Raw genomic sequence first — 16,467 nt, forward strand, 5'->3', positions numbered from 1 at the left:
ATTTCTACCCCTCTTGAAGTCAGGATGTTAGAGGTTAGCTGCTTGCATGGTCAGAGAACTCCCAGTCCCCAATATTTGATATATGGATGGGATCCATTATCTGGAAACCCATTATCCAGAAAGCTCCCAATTACAGAAAGACCAGCTCCCATAGACTCCATTTTATCCGAATTTTGAAATATTATTTTTTCAAACATTACTTTTTCTCTGTAATACTAAAACAGTACATTGTATTTGATCAAAAAGACATAATTAAGCCTTGTTGGAAGAAAAGCCAGCCTATTGGTTTATTTAATGTTTACATGATTTTTATTTAGACTTAAGGTATGAAGATCCAAATTACAGAAAGTTCCATTATCCAGAAGACCCCAGGTCTGGATAACAGGTCCCATACCTGTACTAAAAGATCATTTCAGAATCACTGCATGCCTCTCTTTCTACAAAAACATCCAACCCGTTCCTGAAACAAATGTATCCAGGGTCGGACTGGGGGGCCCGGGGCCCACCGGGACTGCTGTCCAGGAGCCCCCCTCCGGCCCCCCGCCCCCCTACTAAGACGCGTCGGCTCAGTATATTTTTGCAATTCTAAATATCTGGAGAAGGGTCCTGGCCCGGCGGGGGCCCACCGGACCAGTCCGACACTGAATGTATCTGTCAGTACTGCTACTTTAGGGCCAAAATTCGACAAATCCACAATTCCCGTGGCCAAAAATGCACCTTGTATTAAACCTTCTCTAATCTTAAGGGATCTACTGCCGAATACTACATTAGAGAGGGTAATGCAAGCAGTTTTACACCACCACATGGATTTAATATAGTGGCCTTGTATATGATCTGTATATATATATATATATATATATATATATATATATATATATATATATATATATATATATATATATATATATAAAAATATACAAAGACGTTCCTGCCATGAGGCAAGAGGAGATCCTTACCAGGTGGTGGAGGTTGCCCCCTGCCCTACAGCGTCATTCAGGCATGTAAGTTGTGGAGCGGGAGAGGCCGCAGAATTCAACAATGTCCTTATCACCTGCCCTATTAGCACAGCCATTCCCATGGGCAGAAGTAGTGGTTGAATGAACACTAAGTGGAGTGCTTTTGGACTTCTGCCCAGAACTGTAAATGCCCCCTACAGTGTAGTAGAAGGAGGGTGTTATTGGATGCATTATATCAGAGGCAGTTTTTTAGTGCTCATAGTATACCTATTGGTATAGGTGCATAACATTACTTAGTACATGTGGTCAGTTGCTATTGCTGCACAAAACTCTTAATATTCAGTCTTCTTTGATTAAATCTACAGGCACAGGCGTGCTTTCCCCAGGCTAGTGCAAAATTGTCTAAATGTAAAATTGTCTTGATGTATACAAACAATATTCCTTTAAATCTGTTTTATATAAAACAAATGGGCAAGGTCTCTGTTTCCATAAATGTGTTTGTCTGCACTGCAGTGAGTAAGCAACTCAATCCCTGGTTGGTTTGAAGGCTCCAGAGAGCTATCGACTGATGCTTTTGATGACATACTATTGTTCCATAGCTGAAAGCCATGTTTGTTTGTTTGTTTATTATTTTATGATCTGCACGCTGGAGAGAACAAGCTGACTCAGAAAAAGTATAGAACTATGGAGCTTGTTGTAATGTTAAATCAGCAAAACTAAACTACTCTGCACCATCATTTTATATAATACTGAATTTACTAGAGGCAAGTTATTTCTGTTTGTACCAGTATCAAATTCAACTGCATTATTCTTTTTGTAGCTTTGTCTAAAAACAGACCTAGCCACGCTGACTTTAAAAATAGTTAAATACCCCTGGTAACTGACACAGCTTCACCATGTGTCCTCTGTTCTATACCAAGCTTTATTCCCAATGATTCACCAGTTTTAGGCCCTTTTTGTGTACCCTGCCCCACTGCACCTTGTACAGGTATGGGACCTGTTATCCAGAATGTTTGAGACCTGGGGTTTTCCAGATAACGGATCTTTTCGTCTACTAGAAATTCATGTAAACATTAAATAAACCCAATAGGCTGGTTTTGCTTCCAATAAGGATTAATTATATCTTAGTTGGAATCAAGTACAAGCTACTGTTTTATTATTACAGAGAAAAAGGAAATAATTTTTAAAAATTTGGATTATTTGGATGAAATGGAGTCTATGGGAGACAGCCATTCCGTAATTCGGAGCTTTCTGGATATCGGGTTTCCAGATAAGGGATCCTATAACTATACTATGCATACACCTAATTTAGGAAGATAATCCATCTGAAAATTATGCGTAATCTTGCTTTGTGACTCCTGCCCCCCTGAACTGCAAGATGTTTTATCCCACATATTCACAAGGTATAGGCTTACTGTAGGTCTTCTGCTCCTCTGCACCCCTTAGGGCTCTTACACACAGGTGTTTATTTCTGCTGAGCATTTATATATATATATATATATATATATATATATCTATATATATATATATATATATATATATATTTTAAGCATGTTTAACAACTAAGTGCATATTTGTCCATTCTAAAAGCAACCCTCTATTCTACTGATGGCTGAACACGTATCAAGTAGTGATGGGTGAATTTCTCCCATTTCACTTTGCCGAAATGACGACAAACTCGCGAAACTCGAATATTGACGCCCGCGTCAATTTTAATGCTCGGCGTTAAAGTCAATGGGTGTCCAAATAGTGTTGACGAACAACGGTTTTGACACGATCAACTTTTCTGACGTGCGTCCAATTTTTTTTACCACCGCCAAATTTTCGTTGGAGTTTTGCGGATTTATTCGCCGGTGGCGAAATGGCGGAAATTTGCCGCTAATTCACACCTGCCGAATTTATTTGCCCATCACTAGTCTCAAGCGCAAGAGAATGCAGCATGCTGCATCTAAACAAATGTACTGAAATGCAAATGGAGTAAAACACAACTCAGAATGCTCATGCGTACAGCCAGGTAGAATATAATAGAACCAGTTATTGAATGTGTTTATTTGCGCTCAAACTAGCGTTAAATAAAAAAAAAACGCACGTGTGTAAGAGCCCTTATGCCGTCAGACCCCATTTAGATCCACTGTGACCTCCACTCCCTGTACAATATGAATTGATTTTAGTGGACAGATGAGTTTTAAACAGCAACTTGCTTTTAGAGGGGAGATAGTTTAGCCACTTTATGATACTGTATACATATTACTACGATGTCACAAGGTTAGGATTCTGAGCTTCAAATAAACACAATGACCCACATCCTTATTGGCATCAAAAAATATGTGAAGAGTTGGGTTTCAAGGCATTTAATACAGCAAAGAGGTTGATAATCAGTTATTTAGCCAGACAGGTTGCTGAAAGGAAAGACCAACAATTTCTGAACTGAAATTAAGGGACATCTCAGTACCATGTACCCTACTCAATTAAAAAAAAACATATAACAGGTCACTTTGGGGTACTGCATCATTTTTGGTGATTTCTCTTACCTTTATCCACTCTTTATTTTACTGAATATTAATATGCAATATATATATATATTTCTCACATAAAGGGTAATATTATAAACAGTATTGGACATGATGCAGAAGTGCCACCAAGTTTCAGTGGTTAGCTTATCCTATTCAGAATAATAAAAGAAAATATAATTGGACAATATGATCATTTTGATTTCCTTTAACCAACACATCCACCATCACAAAGGAGATGCACACAAATTAATTATATCTCAATTTGGATCAAATTCAAACTACTGTTTTATTATTACAGAGAAAAGGGAAATCACTTTTAAAAATTTGGATTATTTGGATAAAATGGAGTCAGTGGGAGACAACCTTTCCGTAATTCGGAGCTTTCTGGATAACGGGTTTCCAGATAACAGATCCTATACCTGTGTCACACAAATACAATGTCTTACCCTGATTATAAAAACATACAACGCACTAGCAATGGCACCTCCCAGGAGGTGGTGTTGAAGGAGCAAAAGGTGGAGTCACACATAAGGTTCAGTTCACCCAAAACCTTGATCTCTTTGTAATGTGCAAGGGAAGGCTGAAGCAAGTAAGCTGTAGTGATCGGTGCTGAGAAGTGACTATAACTCCGGTGTGTCCTGTTGCATGAAGATTTGACTACATTTGGAAGTAGTTCTGCTCCTGTGCATCAAGACTATAGACTGGGACAGAACTGACATCAAAGGGTAAGTTAAATAAGCCCTTTCAGTGGTTCCCAGTTATGAACTGAAATTGCTACTTTGGGGCAGAGTTCTTTAATGAGATTACTAGCAGTAAAACAAATGATTTATTGATGATTTCATTAATTTCTTGTTCATACCTGTACATGCAGCATATTCTATTCAGTTATTACAGCCTCAAGCATAAATATGTATCTATATGATACACAAAACTATTAAGCATATTCCCTTCCCCATTCTGGAGAGCATGGTATCCTTAAACAGTTTGCCAACTACTGCCATGGCTGTTGGAAATAAAATCTGTACCCTTTGTTAGTCTGTAAAAGAATTTATCAACATTGGAGTCTGGAATTGTAATGTTAAAACAAATGTGTTTATTATCCTACATAAAGTAGCATGCATATGGGAATCTATGCAATAAAGCTAATTTTACTTAGCGTCTTATGGTATAAAATACGTTTAATTCACTTGTACAGTCTAAGAGCGCAAGGAGAAATATTTCTATAAATCATATCTATTTTAAACCCATCAGCAAGCTGCACTGAAGTTGGTTCCCAGCTACATGTAAAATGCCATGTGCATTCTCACCCATCTCAAATTCAGTTCATGGTATTATATCAAGTGTAGTACAAAAAAGGTTTGACAGAAGGATTTTTATTGTTTTCTAGCACAAACACAATGTATTTGGGAGACTAACAGTTATTTGAGAGTCTTTTTTGTGGCTTGCAGTATTCCAGACATCAACAAAACGTTTTGATAGAGACCATACGAGTGTAGGGATAATAAAGTCAAGAGGATTCAGTGGAATGTATCCCAGCTGAGGGCATTGAGATGACCACTATCTTTGGATGTTCTCCCTGTGAGCAGCACTTTGTGTTACTATTTGTGGACCTGACTATGATTCCTTGTAACAGATGCAGCCTCCGGAATGTGAAATAGGGAGGGGAGATGGTTGGGGTAGAGCTTGGGAGGCTGGGCAGACAAGCAGTGAACAGCTGATTCCTAGTTTTGTCCTAGTGAAGTTGATAGCTTAAGCACAAGTGGGCCTCTCAAACGGATTCCTTGTAGGTGCTGGATGTGGCAAAAGCAGATCCTAAAGAGCAACATTGCATTTTAGAACTTACAATATACAGGTATTGTTATGCATGCTTTTAACAAGTGAACTAAATAGTACTAACTAAAGTACTTTAGTACTGAACTAAAAATGTACTTCTACTAACAACTCTCACCTGGAGAGATTTCCAATCAAGTTGCCTCTCAAGGCCACTGTTTAATATCCAGTTTACCCATATTTTATAATAATTCTCCTCTTATATTTCCTTCTATATAAACATACCACTTTTGCTGTTTTGGGAGATGTATACATCTTCTCAGATTTTCATCATACACTGTGGAAGTGAAGTTTACATTTTTCTGCTCCTAAGCACCCATAAGCACCTTAAAGCATACAGAATTCACCTTCTTCAGCACTTCTATGCTTTTATAATTCTGCTCCAAAATTCCCCAAGCTTAAATAATCATTCTATCAAGCATTACATAGCCTGAATTATTCGTATTTGTCAGCACTTCATTTTGTTGAGTCTTATTCTCCTCAAAAGCACCCATAGCCCACATATTCTCCTCATAAACATCCTTACATTATTTCACTTCCAAACAACCATACATTATCACTATTGTTCACCCACATCATCTCAAAGTCCATATTGTTTGCCTTCTACAGCACCCAAAGAGCTATAATATTCTCATTCTTAGCAACCCTAAGGCCTAAATTTCTCATCCTACAGCACCACTAAACCTCCATTATTCTCTTCTCTAAGTAAAATTCTGCTTTTACAGCACCCCAAGTCTTCATTAATATGCTCCTACAACACCTCCAGCTCTTATTATTATTCTCCTCTTCCTGCACCCATAAGCCTTCATTGTTCTCATACTAAGCACCCCATTCCCTACATTATTCTCTTATGCTCTGTTCACAGGTGCTAACTATGTATAGCATTAATTTAGTTAAATGTTTCCATATATTATAATTAGGTGGTTTGAGAACAAGTCAGATATTTTATTGGAGGGGGCATTGCCTGCCCCTCCCCAAGGTCCAATGTAGGGCTTTTAGCTAGACAGAAGCTTTGCAAAAAGTAAAACCAAAAGAATTTACTTTTTTCACCATTATTTAATATCTGTTGAATATTTTTAAAATTAATATCTGGTATATCAAACCTATATTCTTGCAGCTGTGGCTGAATTCTTCGGGACTCTTAGCATCCCAAAAACTGCAAGGCAGTTGAAGGGGTTGCAGGTTCTACATCTTGATTTAGACTTTTCCCTCTCAATCTGTGCCACCTGCTTTGATTGGGTCTGGGATGTTTTCTACCTAAATGTCTGTGGCAACATTAGTAAGGATACAGTACGTGTAATTTTCACACAATTCTTGTTTAAAAAAACACACACACAAGCATGTTTTCAAGAAGGACTTTGTGGAAACTACACATGCCTGTGATTTCATCCATGTTTTCTTAATACAGGTATATCAAACTCATTATCCTGCTGTTGTTAACTCCAGCATCCTAGCCTGAGCCACACTGCAATACTAAATCAACTGGTATGTAATGGTGTTATTAAAGCTCTGACATGCATTTTATTCTTCTTTAACTAAAGTAAAAACATCAGCATAGGGCAATGTGCAGGGTGCCCAATTTTCAGGAATTATAGATGAAGCAGGCCCCGTGGCTGCAGGGGGGGTGAGGAGTTATAGGGGGCTCAGATATTAGATACCTTTATTTATATGTCTGTTTTATTAATGTTAAAATCTATAATGAATCAATAATGAATTAGGATATTTTGTATATTAATGCAGTGTACTGATCCAATCTCCATCATGGCACTTTTTATATTCAACAAAAATGATAGCCGATCATTAATAATGCAAAGTTAGCATTTGGTCCATTTGTATGGGATAGAAATGCAGGTTTAGACATTTAAGTAATGAACCTTATGGCAATCTGTGATGGGATGGATTTGTTTGTCCTACAAAACTGTAGTCAACATTTTATAACATACTTTGTTAGATGCTGCAATACCTCATTCTACATGACAGCAAGTAATATAACATTTTGCAGAAGTGGTTTTAGTAAAATATGTGCAAACACTGATAAATTGCTATTGTGCACAGTGCATACATCAGTGTATTGGATTGATACACTCCCATCTGATTTTAGCTTGTATGGAAAAGATACTGCATGCTGCCTTTGGTACAGATGAAGATGTTGCATCTAGCATTTAGCTCAGCCAGTCATGTTGTGTCAGATAGTAAAAATTCCATTTTAGCAGCAAAGCTTTTTTTTCTTTTTTTTTTCTTTAGTCGCATTATTTTATGTACTGTATACCTATATTCCACTTTTGAGATTTGATTAGTTGATCTGAGAAAAACTCATTGGCCAGTAGATTTGAGAAATAGCAGTTACTGGCAGTCTATTTATTTTATGGTTAATAGATGCGATGGCCTTGTGGCAATATTACCAGAACACTTTGGCGTAATTTGGCGTAATAAACCAAGACCCTGAACAGAAGTACAAGAAATGTAAGGGTCAGTCAAGCAAAAAGCACTTCTGTTTGGAGTCTTGGGGATTATGTAAAAAAAGGCACTAAGTTTGCCCAGGAGCAGTAACCCATAGCAACCAATCAGAGGATAGCATTTACTGGTCACCTGTATAAAAGCAAACATCCTATTGGTTGTTATGGGTTACTGCTCCTGGGCAAACGTAGGGCCTTTTATTACAAAACCCCAGTGGTGCTTTCGGCACTAAGATCTGCATAGGACAAGCAGTAAGTAAAGGGCTTCATTGTAGCCTTTGTCCACCAGAGCACCTTTCAGCTTTTGTATCTAAACAGAGCTGGTCAATGGCGACCGCGTGCCCTAGGTAACCACCTCACTCCCCTCCACAGTGTGAGAATGAGTGACACATGCGCAATGATGACACAAGGTGAGGGGACATGCGTGTTGACAAGCAGCCAAGGGGGGACTTATGGCCTGGACTAGGGATAGATAGACAGTAGAGATATGTGCCTAGTGCCCACCCATCATTGCACCCTAGGCACATAACTTCTTCTGGCAATATTCAAAACCCTACCATACACTGTCACGTGTTGTCTGGCACACACTATTAGAACTGGAATAAGTAAGTAAGCAAGTACTAATCACTGGTATAAGGCAACCAAAATGCCATAACCTTAAGAGCTGACCAAATAATAGCTAAGGCCAGAATGTAAATTTCTTTACAGCATTTCATTTACCTGTGGCTTATCTAGAGTTAAACTAATAGCCTGGTATGGGAGCAGGCCTACTGTAACTGACTGTCTGAACTGGCTAAACCCTAATCTGCACATGGGAGAACCAAAATTCTGTGTCTTGCCAACTACCCAAATACAGAAATCTACAATGCTTACGTTGCTACTCACTAACAATAGAGAAAAAGTGATATCATAAATCACTCAGGTGGCCTTTAGGCAATTTTTCTTATTTCTGTCTAAAAAAGTGCTAAATGGTTATGTTCTTATCTGCTGTTAAGGAAGAACACAAAGGGGGTTATTTACTAAGCTCCGAATACCCGAAATTACCCGAAATCCCAAAAATTTGTGATTTTTTTGTGTTATAACAGGCTTATAAAAAAATCAAGAATTTTTTGGAATTTATTAAACCCTGAGGGCTAAAAAGCCCGCATATAAAAACAGGGCATCTCAAACCTGTTGAGGTTGAATAAAAGTCAATTGGAACAGTCCCATTGATTTTTGGTTGTGTCGGGGGTTTCAGGCAATTTTACGATGTTTTCGGAGCTTTCGGGTGAAAACTCCATAAATAAGCGTTAAAAACCCGAGCGGATTAGATCGGATTTTGTAGCAGCCGATATTGAGATAAATTCGGACCTTGATAAATAACCCCCTAAAGCTTAATTTAGTTCAGAATCCCAAGACAGGTTTCTATAGTGTCTGAGTTATATTTGTGCATTTGTAATTAATATACTACTCAGTAACGTAACTAGACGGGGGCGGGGCCCTGGTGCGTGACGCACAGCCGGGCCCCCGCCCCACTCCGTACGGCCTGCATTTCAGTGGCGCGTGGGCTGCTGGGGGGCTCACACCCCCTGCTCCCCCGGTAGTTCCGCCATTGAAACTACTCAGCTACTGGGCTGACATTCTTAATCCCTTACCGAATGCTGGTGAAGTAAATCAAAGTTATATATTTTGACTCATTCGCCATTCCTTTAAACATGAGAAGCCTACTTCTTAGTCTTTAAGAGTCACTAAAGCCCAGAGTGACAGACCCCAATAAAGTGAACTGCTGGACTGAAGTATGGGAATCACCAAGCTTTTGTTAATAAATTAAAACTGCATTATTCTTTAAGGTCTTTTCAGGCAGTTAACTCAACAACTGCCCTTAATTTTCTTTTTTTTGGGTAATTACCTGCATGTTAGTAAAAATATTTAGGCCCATGGTTGATGCCATTTCCACCATATTTTGTCCATCATGGCCTTTGAAAATCTGTGGCCAACAAGTTTACTAAATTTTCTGAAGTCTGTTACTTTACTTTATATGAAAATTGAGCAAAATAGATCACTAGCTTATATGCTCCATTGTATTTGGTTGCTAGTAGGTTATCTCCAATTTGTTCAGCCATTGCACATAGAATGACTCCAAAACCATTGACAGACTAAAATCTGTTGGAGTCCAACTATAAATAATAGGGATCTCTAGACAACAGTGTATGTATGGTCAATATAGATCTGTGGTGTAATTTGTGTGAATATATCAATATCCATATTGACATATTCGCAATGGACTGGTACAGAGACAGTTTGGTGATGTTGGAAATACTGGGTATTTTGAGGGTAAGGTTAAATTAAGAACTATTTCTTAGGAAGGTGGTATTATTACAGTGATTGAATATAATGGTGGAAAAGCAGGGACAGTAACATCTGATAAGCATGTTATGTCATTATGTGATTTAAAGGAGAATTCAACCCTTTAGCAAAAAAAAACCCTACCGACCACCCCATGTAGACCCCCTCCCTCCTCCCCCAGCTTAACTGCCCCCTGGGGAAATGCCCCTAACTTTTTACTTACCCATCCGCGCAGATTCAGGCATTGGAGTTCACCGCAGCCATTTTACAGGTCTTTGTGTCTTCTTCCGGCGCTTCGGCAATTTCTGTCCATCTCGCGCATGCGCAGTTGTCGCAAACAGGTAAATTGCTCCAACTGTGCATGCGCCACTTTGCTGGACTCTGTCTCAGCTTACCGAAGACTCGGAAGATGGCTGTGTGGAACTCCGATGCCTGAATCTGCGGCCAGGGATAAGTAAAAAGTTAGGGGCATTTCCCCAGGGGAGCAGTTAGGCTGGGGGGGAGGGAGGGGGGGTCTACTTGGGGTGGGGGGTAGGGTTTTTTTCATTGGGGGGGATATCATTTATCATCACTAAGCACCAGTTATAATTGGTGACTAAGCCCCATTTATATAGTGAATAAAGTACCCCCTATTGTAAAATACAGTATAAGCAGATGACGAAAATATAAGGAGTCACAGATGACTTCCATGACCATATAAAAGCACAAGGTCAAAGGTTGAGTGTTTTTATACAGGTAATGGACTCCAACAGATGGTGCATAATTTGTGAGTCATATAACACAAGTTACATCCCTAAGCACCAGTTATAAATATAATTTACAGGATATTTATTGCTATTGAGTGTTATATATTGAATAAAATATTCCTTATTGTAAAATATAAGGATATTAAATATATGACTTCTAATATCCTCATATTTTACAACAGGAGGCACTTTATTATAATACACATGGGAGTCACATGACAGAAAGTATAGCACTATGCACTATTTAGAAATGATGACACCACTAAGCACCATTTATAAGGATTTAATTTACAGGATATTCTTGTATCTCTTTCTTGTATCTTATGTAATTGTGTATTATTAGGATATAATTTAAAGATTATTCATGGTTCTTGTGAAGGTATACAGATATAATATATATATATATATATATATATATATATATATATATATATATATATATATATATATATATATATATATATACTGTATATATAGATATATACATACAATGAATGTTAAGAATTATTAAAGTATACTATGTATATATATAGACACACACATACTTGTGAGTCCCACATGTACTGTCATAAACTGTTTCGGAATAACAGATGTCAGATGTTAGTATGCTGCATTTGACTTTGATTTAAATATAGTAAGTAATATGAGACCTGGTGAAACAAACTGGTGAAGATATCCAAGGATTGACCTTTCCATTCTCCATTTATCACAAACTTACTCATATAGTTACATATTTACTACTATGTAGAAATGCTGAAAAAGAATATGTGTCAGCACTCGCCAAATTAGTTTGTAGACAGGAGAAAGGATTGGTGTATCTTTAATGAATTACTTACTAAAAAACTTTTACAAAATACTCACGTGCTTTCTTCCATTCCATTATAACTTAGTTCTAAAACACAAACCTAAAATACACTTAAAACAAATAAAAGGATCTATACTGGAAGGCAGATAGAAAATGAGATTAACATTAGATATATTCAGAATCTACATTTATTGTCAACCAATAACAACCTTGATTATGTGCCAAACTGCTATTTGTATTGCTGCTGATGTAGATGCCAGTATGGACCACAGCACAACATTGTGATGTGAATGGGAACATGTATGGTAATGATAAATTCAGAATAAGTGGATTTTTTTGTCAGAAGACTAAGGTTTGCAGTTTTACAGGCTTTACAATGATATATAAGAACTGTAATTACTTAATAATAAATATTAAAAAATATTACAAACACAGACATGGACACACAGTATGGGGTACAGGCAATGTTTCTTGTAGCTGTTTAACCTTCTACCAGGTTTGGCACAGTTAGAATAGTGAAAACAATTAGTATAGTGAAAACAATCTTCTTACTTATATGTCACAAGACTATGGTAATGTTTTTGCATAAAACAATTCTTTTCAATTATATAACTGTATTTCATAACGTGATTTTTTTTTCAGGAAGGTCTTGGCTGTGATTCCTCATTGCAGTCATGGCACCAAAGAAGAAGAACGTTAAGAAGAATAAGGCAGACATCAATGAGATGACCATCATTGTAGAGGACTGCCCTCTAAGCAAACTTAATGGCTTGAGTGGTCTAATTGATGGTGGGAATGGCTTCAGTTACATCTCAACAGAAGTTACCGATTCCAACTATGGTACTTCCCTTATGGAAGGGATGAGCAGAATGAGACAGGACAGTTTCCTTTGTGATCTAACTATTGGTACCAAAACAAAATCTTTTATGGTTCACAAAGTTGTTATGGCCTCCTGCAGTGAATACTTCAATGGCATCCTCAAGAAGGATCCCTCAACTCAGAGAGTTGATCTGAATGATATCTCTCCATTAGGCTTAGCCACTGTAATAACATATGCATACACTGGAAAGATCACCCTTTCTTTATATACTATTGGCAGCACCATATCTTCAGCAATTTATCTGCAGATAAATGCCCTTGTAAACATGTGCTGTGATTTTCTAATGCAAGAAATGAATGTTGAAAACTGCATGTATGTTGCTAATATTGCAGAAACCTATGGACTTAAAAGTACAAAAGAAGCAGCACAGAAATTTATCAGAGACAACTTCATTGAGTTTTCTGAAACAGACCAGTTTCTGAAATTAACCTTTGATCAAATCAATGAACTGCTTATAGATGACTATTTACAGCTTCCTTCTGAAATTGTGGCTTTCCAGATTGCAATGAAATGGCTAGACTTTGATGAAAAGAGAATAAAATATGCCTCTGGCCTCCTCAGCAATATCCGCTTTGGCACCATCTCAGCCCAAGACCTTGTCAACTATGTTCAGTCAGTGCCTCGTATGATGCAAGATACAGATTGCCACAGGCTTTTAGTAGAAGCCATGAATTATCATCTCCTTCCATTTCATCAGAACACATTGCAGTCTAGAAGAACAAAAATACGTGGTGGTTCCAGGGTCCTGGTTACTGTGGGGGGTCGCCCAGCTCTAGCAGAAAAGTCCCTAAGTAGGGAAATCCTATACAGAGATCCTGAGGGTGGATGGAAAAGACTGTCAGAGCTTCCAGCTAAGAGTTTTAATCAGTGTGTCATTGTAATGGATGGATTTCTTTATATTGCTGGTGGTGAAGACCAGAATGATGCCAGAAACCAAGCCAAACATGCCGTCAGCAATTTTTGCAGGTAATGCAAAACTGTACCTTGATTTGTGTATGAATGTAGCCATTGTTGATCTGTAGCAATATCTAAGCCTCTAAAGAACATATATTAAAGTACACTAACCCATATAGTATAGTATAGTGTACAAAGTAAATTGTCCTTACCTCTGACTTTTAGCAGTAAAACAATTCAAACACTGGAGGCTGCCATATCTTCCACCAAAAATTCATTGAACTTTTATAGCCATTCATTCTGAATATCAGATGGCACACTGTCTGCAAATGAAAGTTTCAATTACACATGCCATGCAAAATCTGATAGGTCTGCCCATAAAGGTCACTCATGTTTGTTCAAGGAGATCACCTATGGTAGGCAAAAGTATGAACTAAATGGTACATATTATATTTAGCAAGTAATTTTATGTTTTCATGCTTGTAGAAATATTTGCAGCTATAAGTTTTATCATTGTTTTCTTTTTCACTTCAACTATTTTTAGATATGACCCTCGTTTCAACACTTGGATTCATCTGGCAAACATGAATCAGAAACGCACTCATTTCAGTCTCAATGTGTTTAACGGGCTTATCTTTGCAATTGGAGGCCGTAATTCTGAAGGGGGTCTGGCATCATTTGAGTGCTATGTGCCTTCAACTAATCAGTGGCAAATGAAAGCACCACTAGAAGTAGCTAGGTGCTGTCATTCCAGCTCCGTAATAGATGGTAAAATCCTGGTCGTAGGTGGATATATAAATAATGCATACTCCCGATCTGTGTGTATGTATGACCCATCTATGGATAGCTGGCAAGATAAAGCAAGCCTCAGTACCCCTAGAGGATGGCATTGCTCTGTTTCACTTGGTGACAGGGTGTATGTCATGGGTGGCAGTCAACTTGGTGGTCGTGGTGAGAGAGTTGATGTCCTACCTGTAGAGTGTTACAATCCCCACACAGGTCAGTGGAGCTACGTTGCTCCTCTTCAAAATGGAGTTAGTACAGCCGGTGCTTCAACTCTCAATGGAAAAATCTATCTAGTTGGTGGCTGGAATGAAGTGGAAAAGAAATATAAGAAATGCATCCAGAGCTACAATCCTGATCTAAATGAATGGACAGAGGAAGATGAGTTACCTGAAGCAACAGTTGGAGTGTCATGCTGCTCCATTAACATGCCCAATTTTAAAACACGAGAATCTAGGGCAAGTTCAGTGTCTTCTGTACCAATCAGTATATAAATACCACCTGACACTATGTTAGTGCCACTGTTTGGTTTTTTTTTTACACAGATCAACTTCAACCCCTTGTGCCCATTATTTTGAAGTTTTTAATTATATTACTTAAAAAATGTCTTAGGAAAGGAATTATATTAAAGAAATGCACTGTAAATTATACAATTATTTGACAGAGAACTTTTTAGTAATATCCCATAAGAAGCAAAAGTGGCCACTGAAGTTTAAAACATAACTTAGAAAGTGCAGGTCTTTTATATTTAAATATAGTATACTGTGCACAAAGCGGTGTATGATGTCTTTTATTTGCAGTGGAGAAAGACCTGTGAGTATGGTAGGACTTTTGGAAGGTAAATTAGTAACTAGTCCAATTGAAGCATAATATTTGTATATTTATCTGAAATCAAGAAGCTACAAATAGGATACCTTATTGTCTATGTCTCATGATTTGTAATGCTTTAAAAACCTGTATCCTGCGTATTGCTTCCAATAGTAAATCCTGCCCCAAAACTGTGAATTTGCTGGATTTTGTGAAGTTGTTGGCTGTTTTCCCCTTTACCACATCACTTATAATTGGAACTGAAAGAGGAACTAGCAGAGGAGGCAAAACAGATATAATAATATTTAAACTCTTAAACTCATTAAACGCATTAATGTAGATTTTGGTTCCAAGGATTCCAGATAATGGGTTTCCTACCAGTATACATACACATAAGCACACACATAAATATACGTCCATGAAATCAAGGGCTAAAAAGTTTGATTCTTAATAATAATTTGCATACTCAGGGAAGGCATTTAGAGTGCAATGGCCTTGAAAAGCGTTCTTTAAGAAATGTGAGCCCTCAGGCCCTACACACTTTCATCAAACAGTTGCATAACAATAAGGGGCAGATTTATCAAGGGTTTGAATTTAGAAGTAAAAAATACTTTGAAATTCGACCATCTAATTAAAATACTTCGACTTCGAATATCGAAGTCGGGATTTTTCACTGAATTTGGCCATCGAACGATCAAAGTAAAATCGCTCGATCGAACGATTGTAACGATTTTAGCGCACGAAGACTTAGAAAAATGGTCTAGAAGGTCCCCATAGGCTAACATAGCACTTCGGCAGGTTTAATTTGGTGAAGTATTGAAGTCGAAGTTTTTTTAAAGAGACAGTACTTCCATTATTGAATGGTCGAATATTCAAACTATTTTTACTTTGAATCAAATTCAAAGTCGTAGTATCCTATTCGATGGTCGAAGTATCCAAAAAATTACTTTGAATTTCGAATTTTTTTAACTTCGAAAATTCCCTCGAATTCACTTCGACCCTTGATAAATCTGCCCCCAAGTAAATATCATAAAGTATATCTGATTAATAGGAACACTGTTATTATTTAGTCCTGTAACATTACTTGAAAGATACAGCAATGACTATACAAGGATGTCAGTTCATTTAGAGCTCAGTCATTTGCGATTACAATAACATATTTGTTTAATTAGAACTGTGAAAAAAAAACTATAGCTATTTAATCCTGTGGATCAATCAATAGGCAACATTAGGCCTGTATTTAAAATTCTGTTTGTTTAAACTGTTCAAGAAAAAATAAACATTATTTGCACGAATCAATATTAAATGCAGCCTTTTTATGAAGGCAGTCTTTCTGTTTGTTAAAGCAACAGTTCCATAAACGACACTATGTGCTCAAAATGTCAACATGTGCCATTGCTGTAGAGTGGTGAGTAGGCAAGTGAAATAAAGTATTACACATAGGAGTGCTCTATACCCTTCTCTCCCACATA

At 37.5% G+C, this 16,467-nt stretch overlaps 1 protein-coding gene across 4 annotated transcripts; it reads left to right on the top strand.

The window, feature by feature from the left end:
* Nucleotides 1-4,024: 4,024 nt before the first annotated feature.
* klhl31.S (kelch like family member 31 S homeolog) lies at nt 4,025-15,193 on the top strand. Of its 4 annotated transcripts, none has more exons than XM_018265553.2 (4): nt 4,025-4,194; nt 6,708-6,784; nt 12,274-13,477; nt 13,950-15,193. In XM_018265553.2, the coding sequence occupies exons 3-4, from the start codon at nt 12,306-12,308 to the stop codon at nt 14,680-14,682; spliced, it is 1,905 nt and encodes a 634-aa protein (XP_018121042.1). In that variant the 5' UTR covers nt 4,025-4,194; nt 6,708-6,784; nt 12,274-12,305; the 3' UTR covers nt 14,683-15,193. The 4 variants fall into 4 exon arrangements, with proteins under 4 accessions (XP_018121042.1, XP_018121044.1, XP_018121043.1 ...); XM_018265554.2 differs by lacking the exon at nt 4,025-4,194 and adding an exon at nt 5,169-5,321; XM_018265555.2 differs by lacking the exon at nt 6,708-6,784.
* Nucleotides 15,194-16,467: the final 1,274 nt, after the last annotated feature.

The sequence above is a fragment of the Xenopus laevis genome, chromosome 5S (assembly GCF_017654675.1).
Source record: "Xenopus laevis strain J_2021 chromosome 5S, Xenopus_laevis_v10.1, whole genome shotgun sequence".
Classification (NCBI taxonomy): Eukaryota; Metazoa; Chordata; class Amphibia; order Anura; family Pipidae; genus Xenopus; species Xenopus laevis.

Bases quoted from the DNA above. Each gene is read 5' to 3' on its own strand.
- klhl31.S (XM_018265553.2), top strand. From the start codon at position 12,306: ATGGCACCAAAGAAGAAGAACGTTAAGAAGAATAAGGCAGACATCAAT. The intron at 13,478-13,949 runs GTAATGCAAAAC...AACTATTTTTAG, and splicing joins GCCGTCAGCAATTTTTGCAG to ATATGACCCTCGTTTCAACA.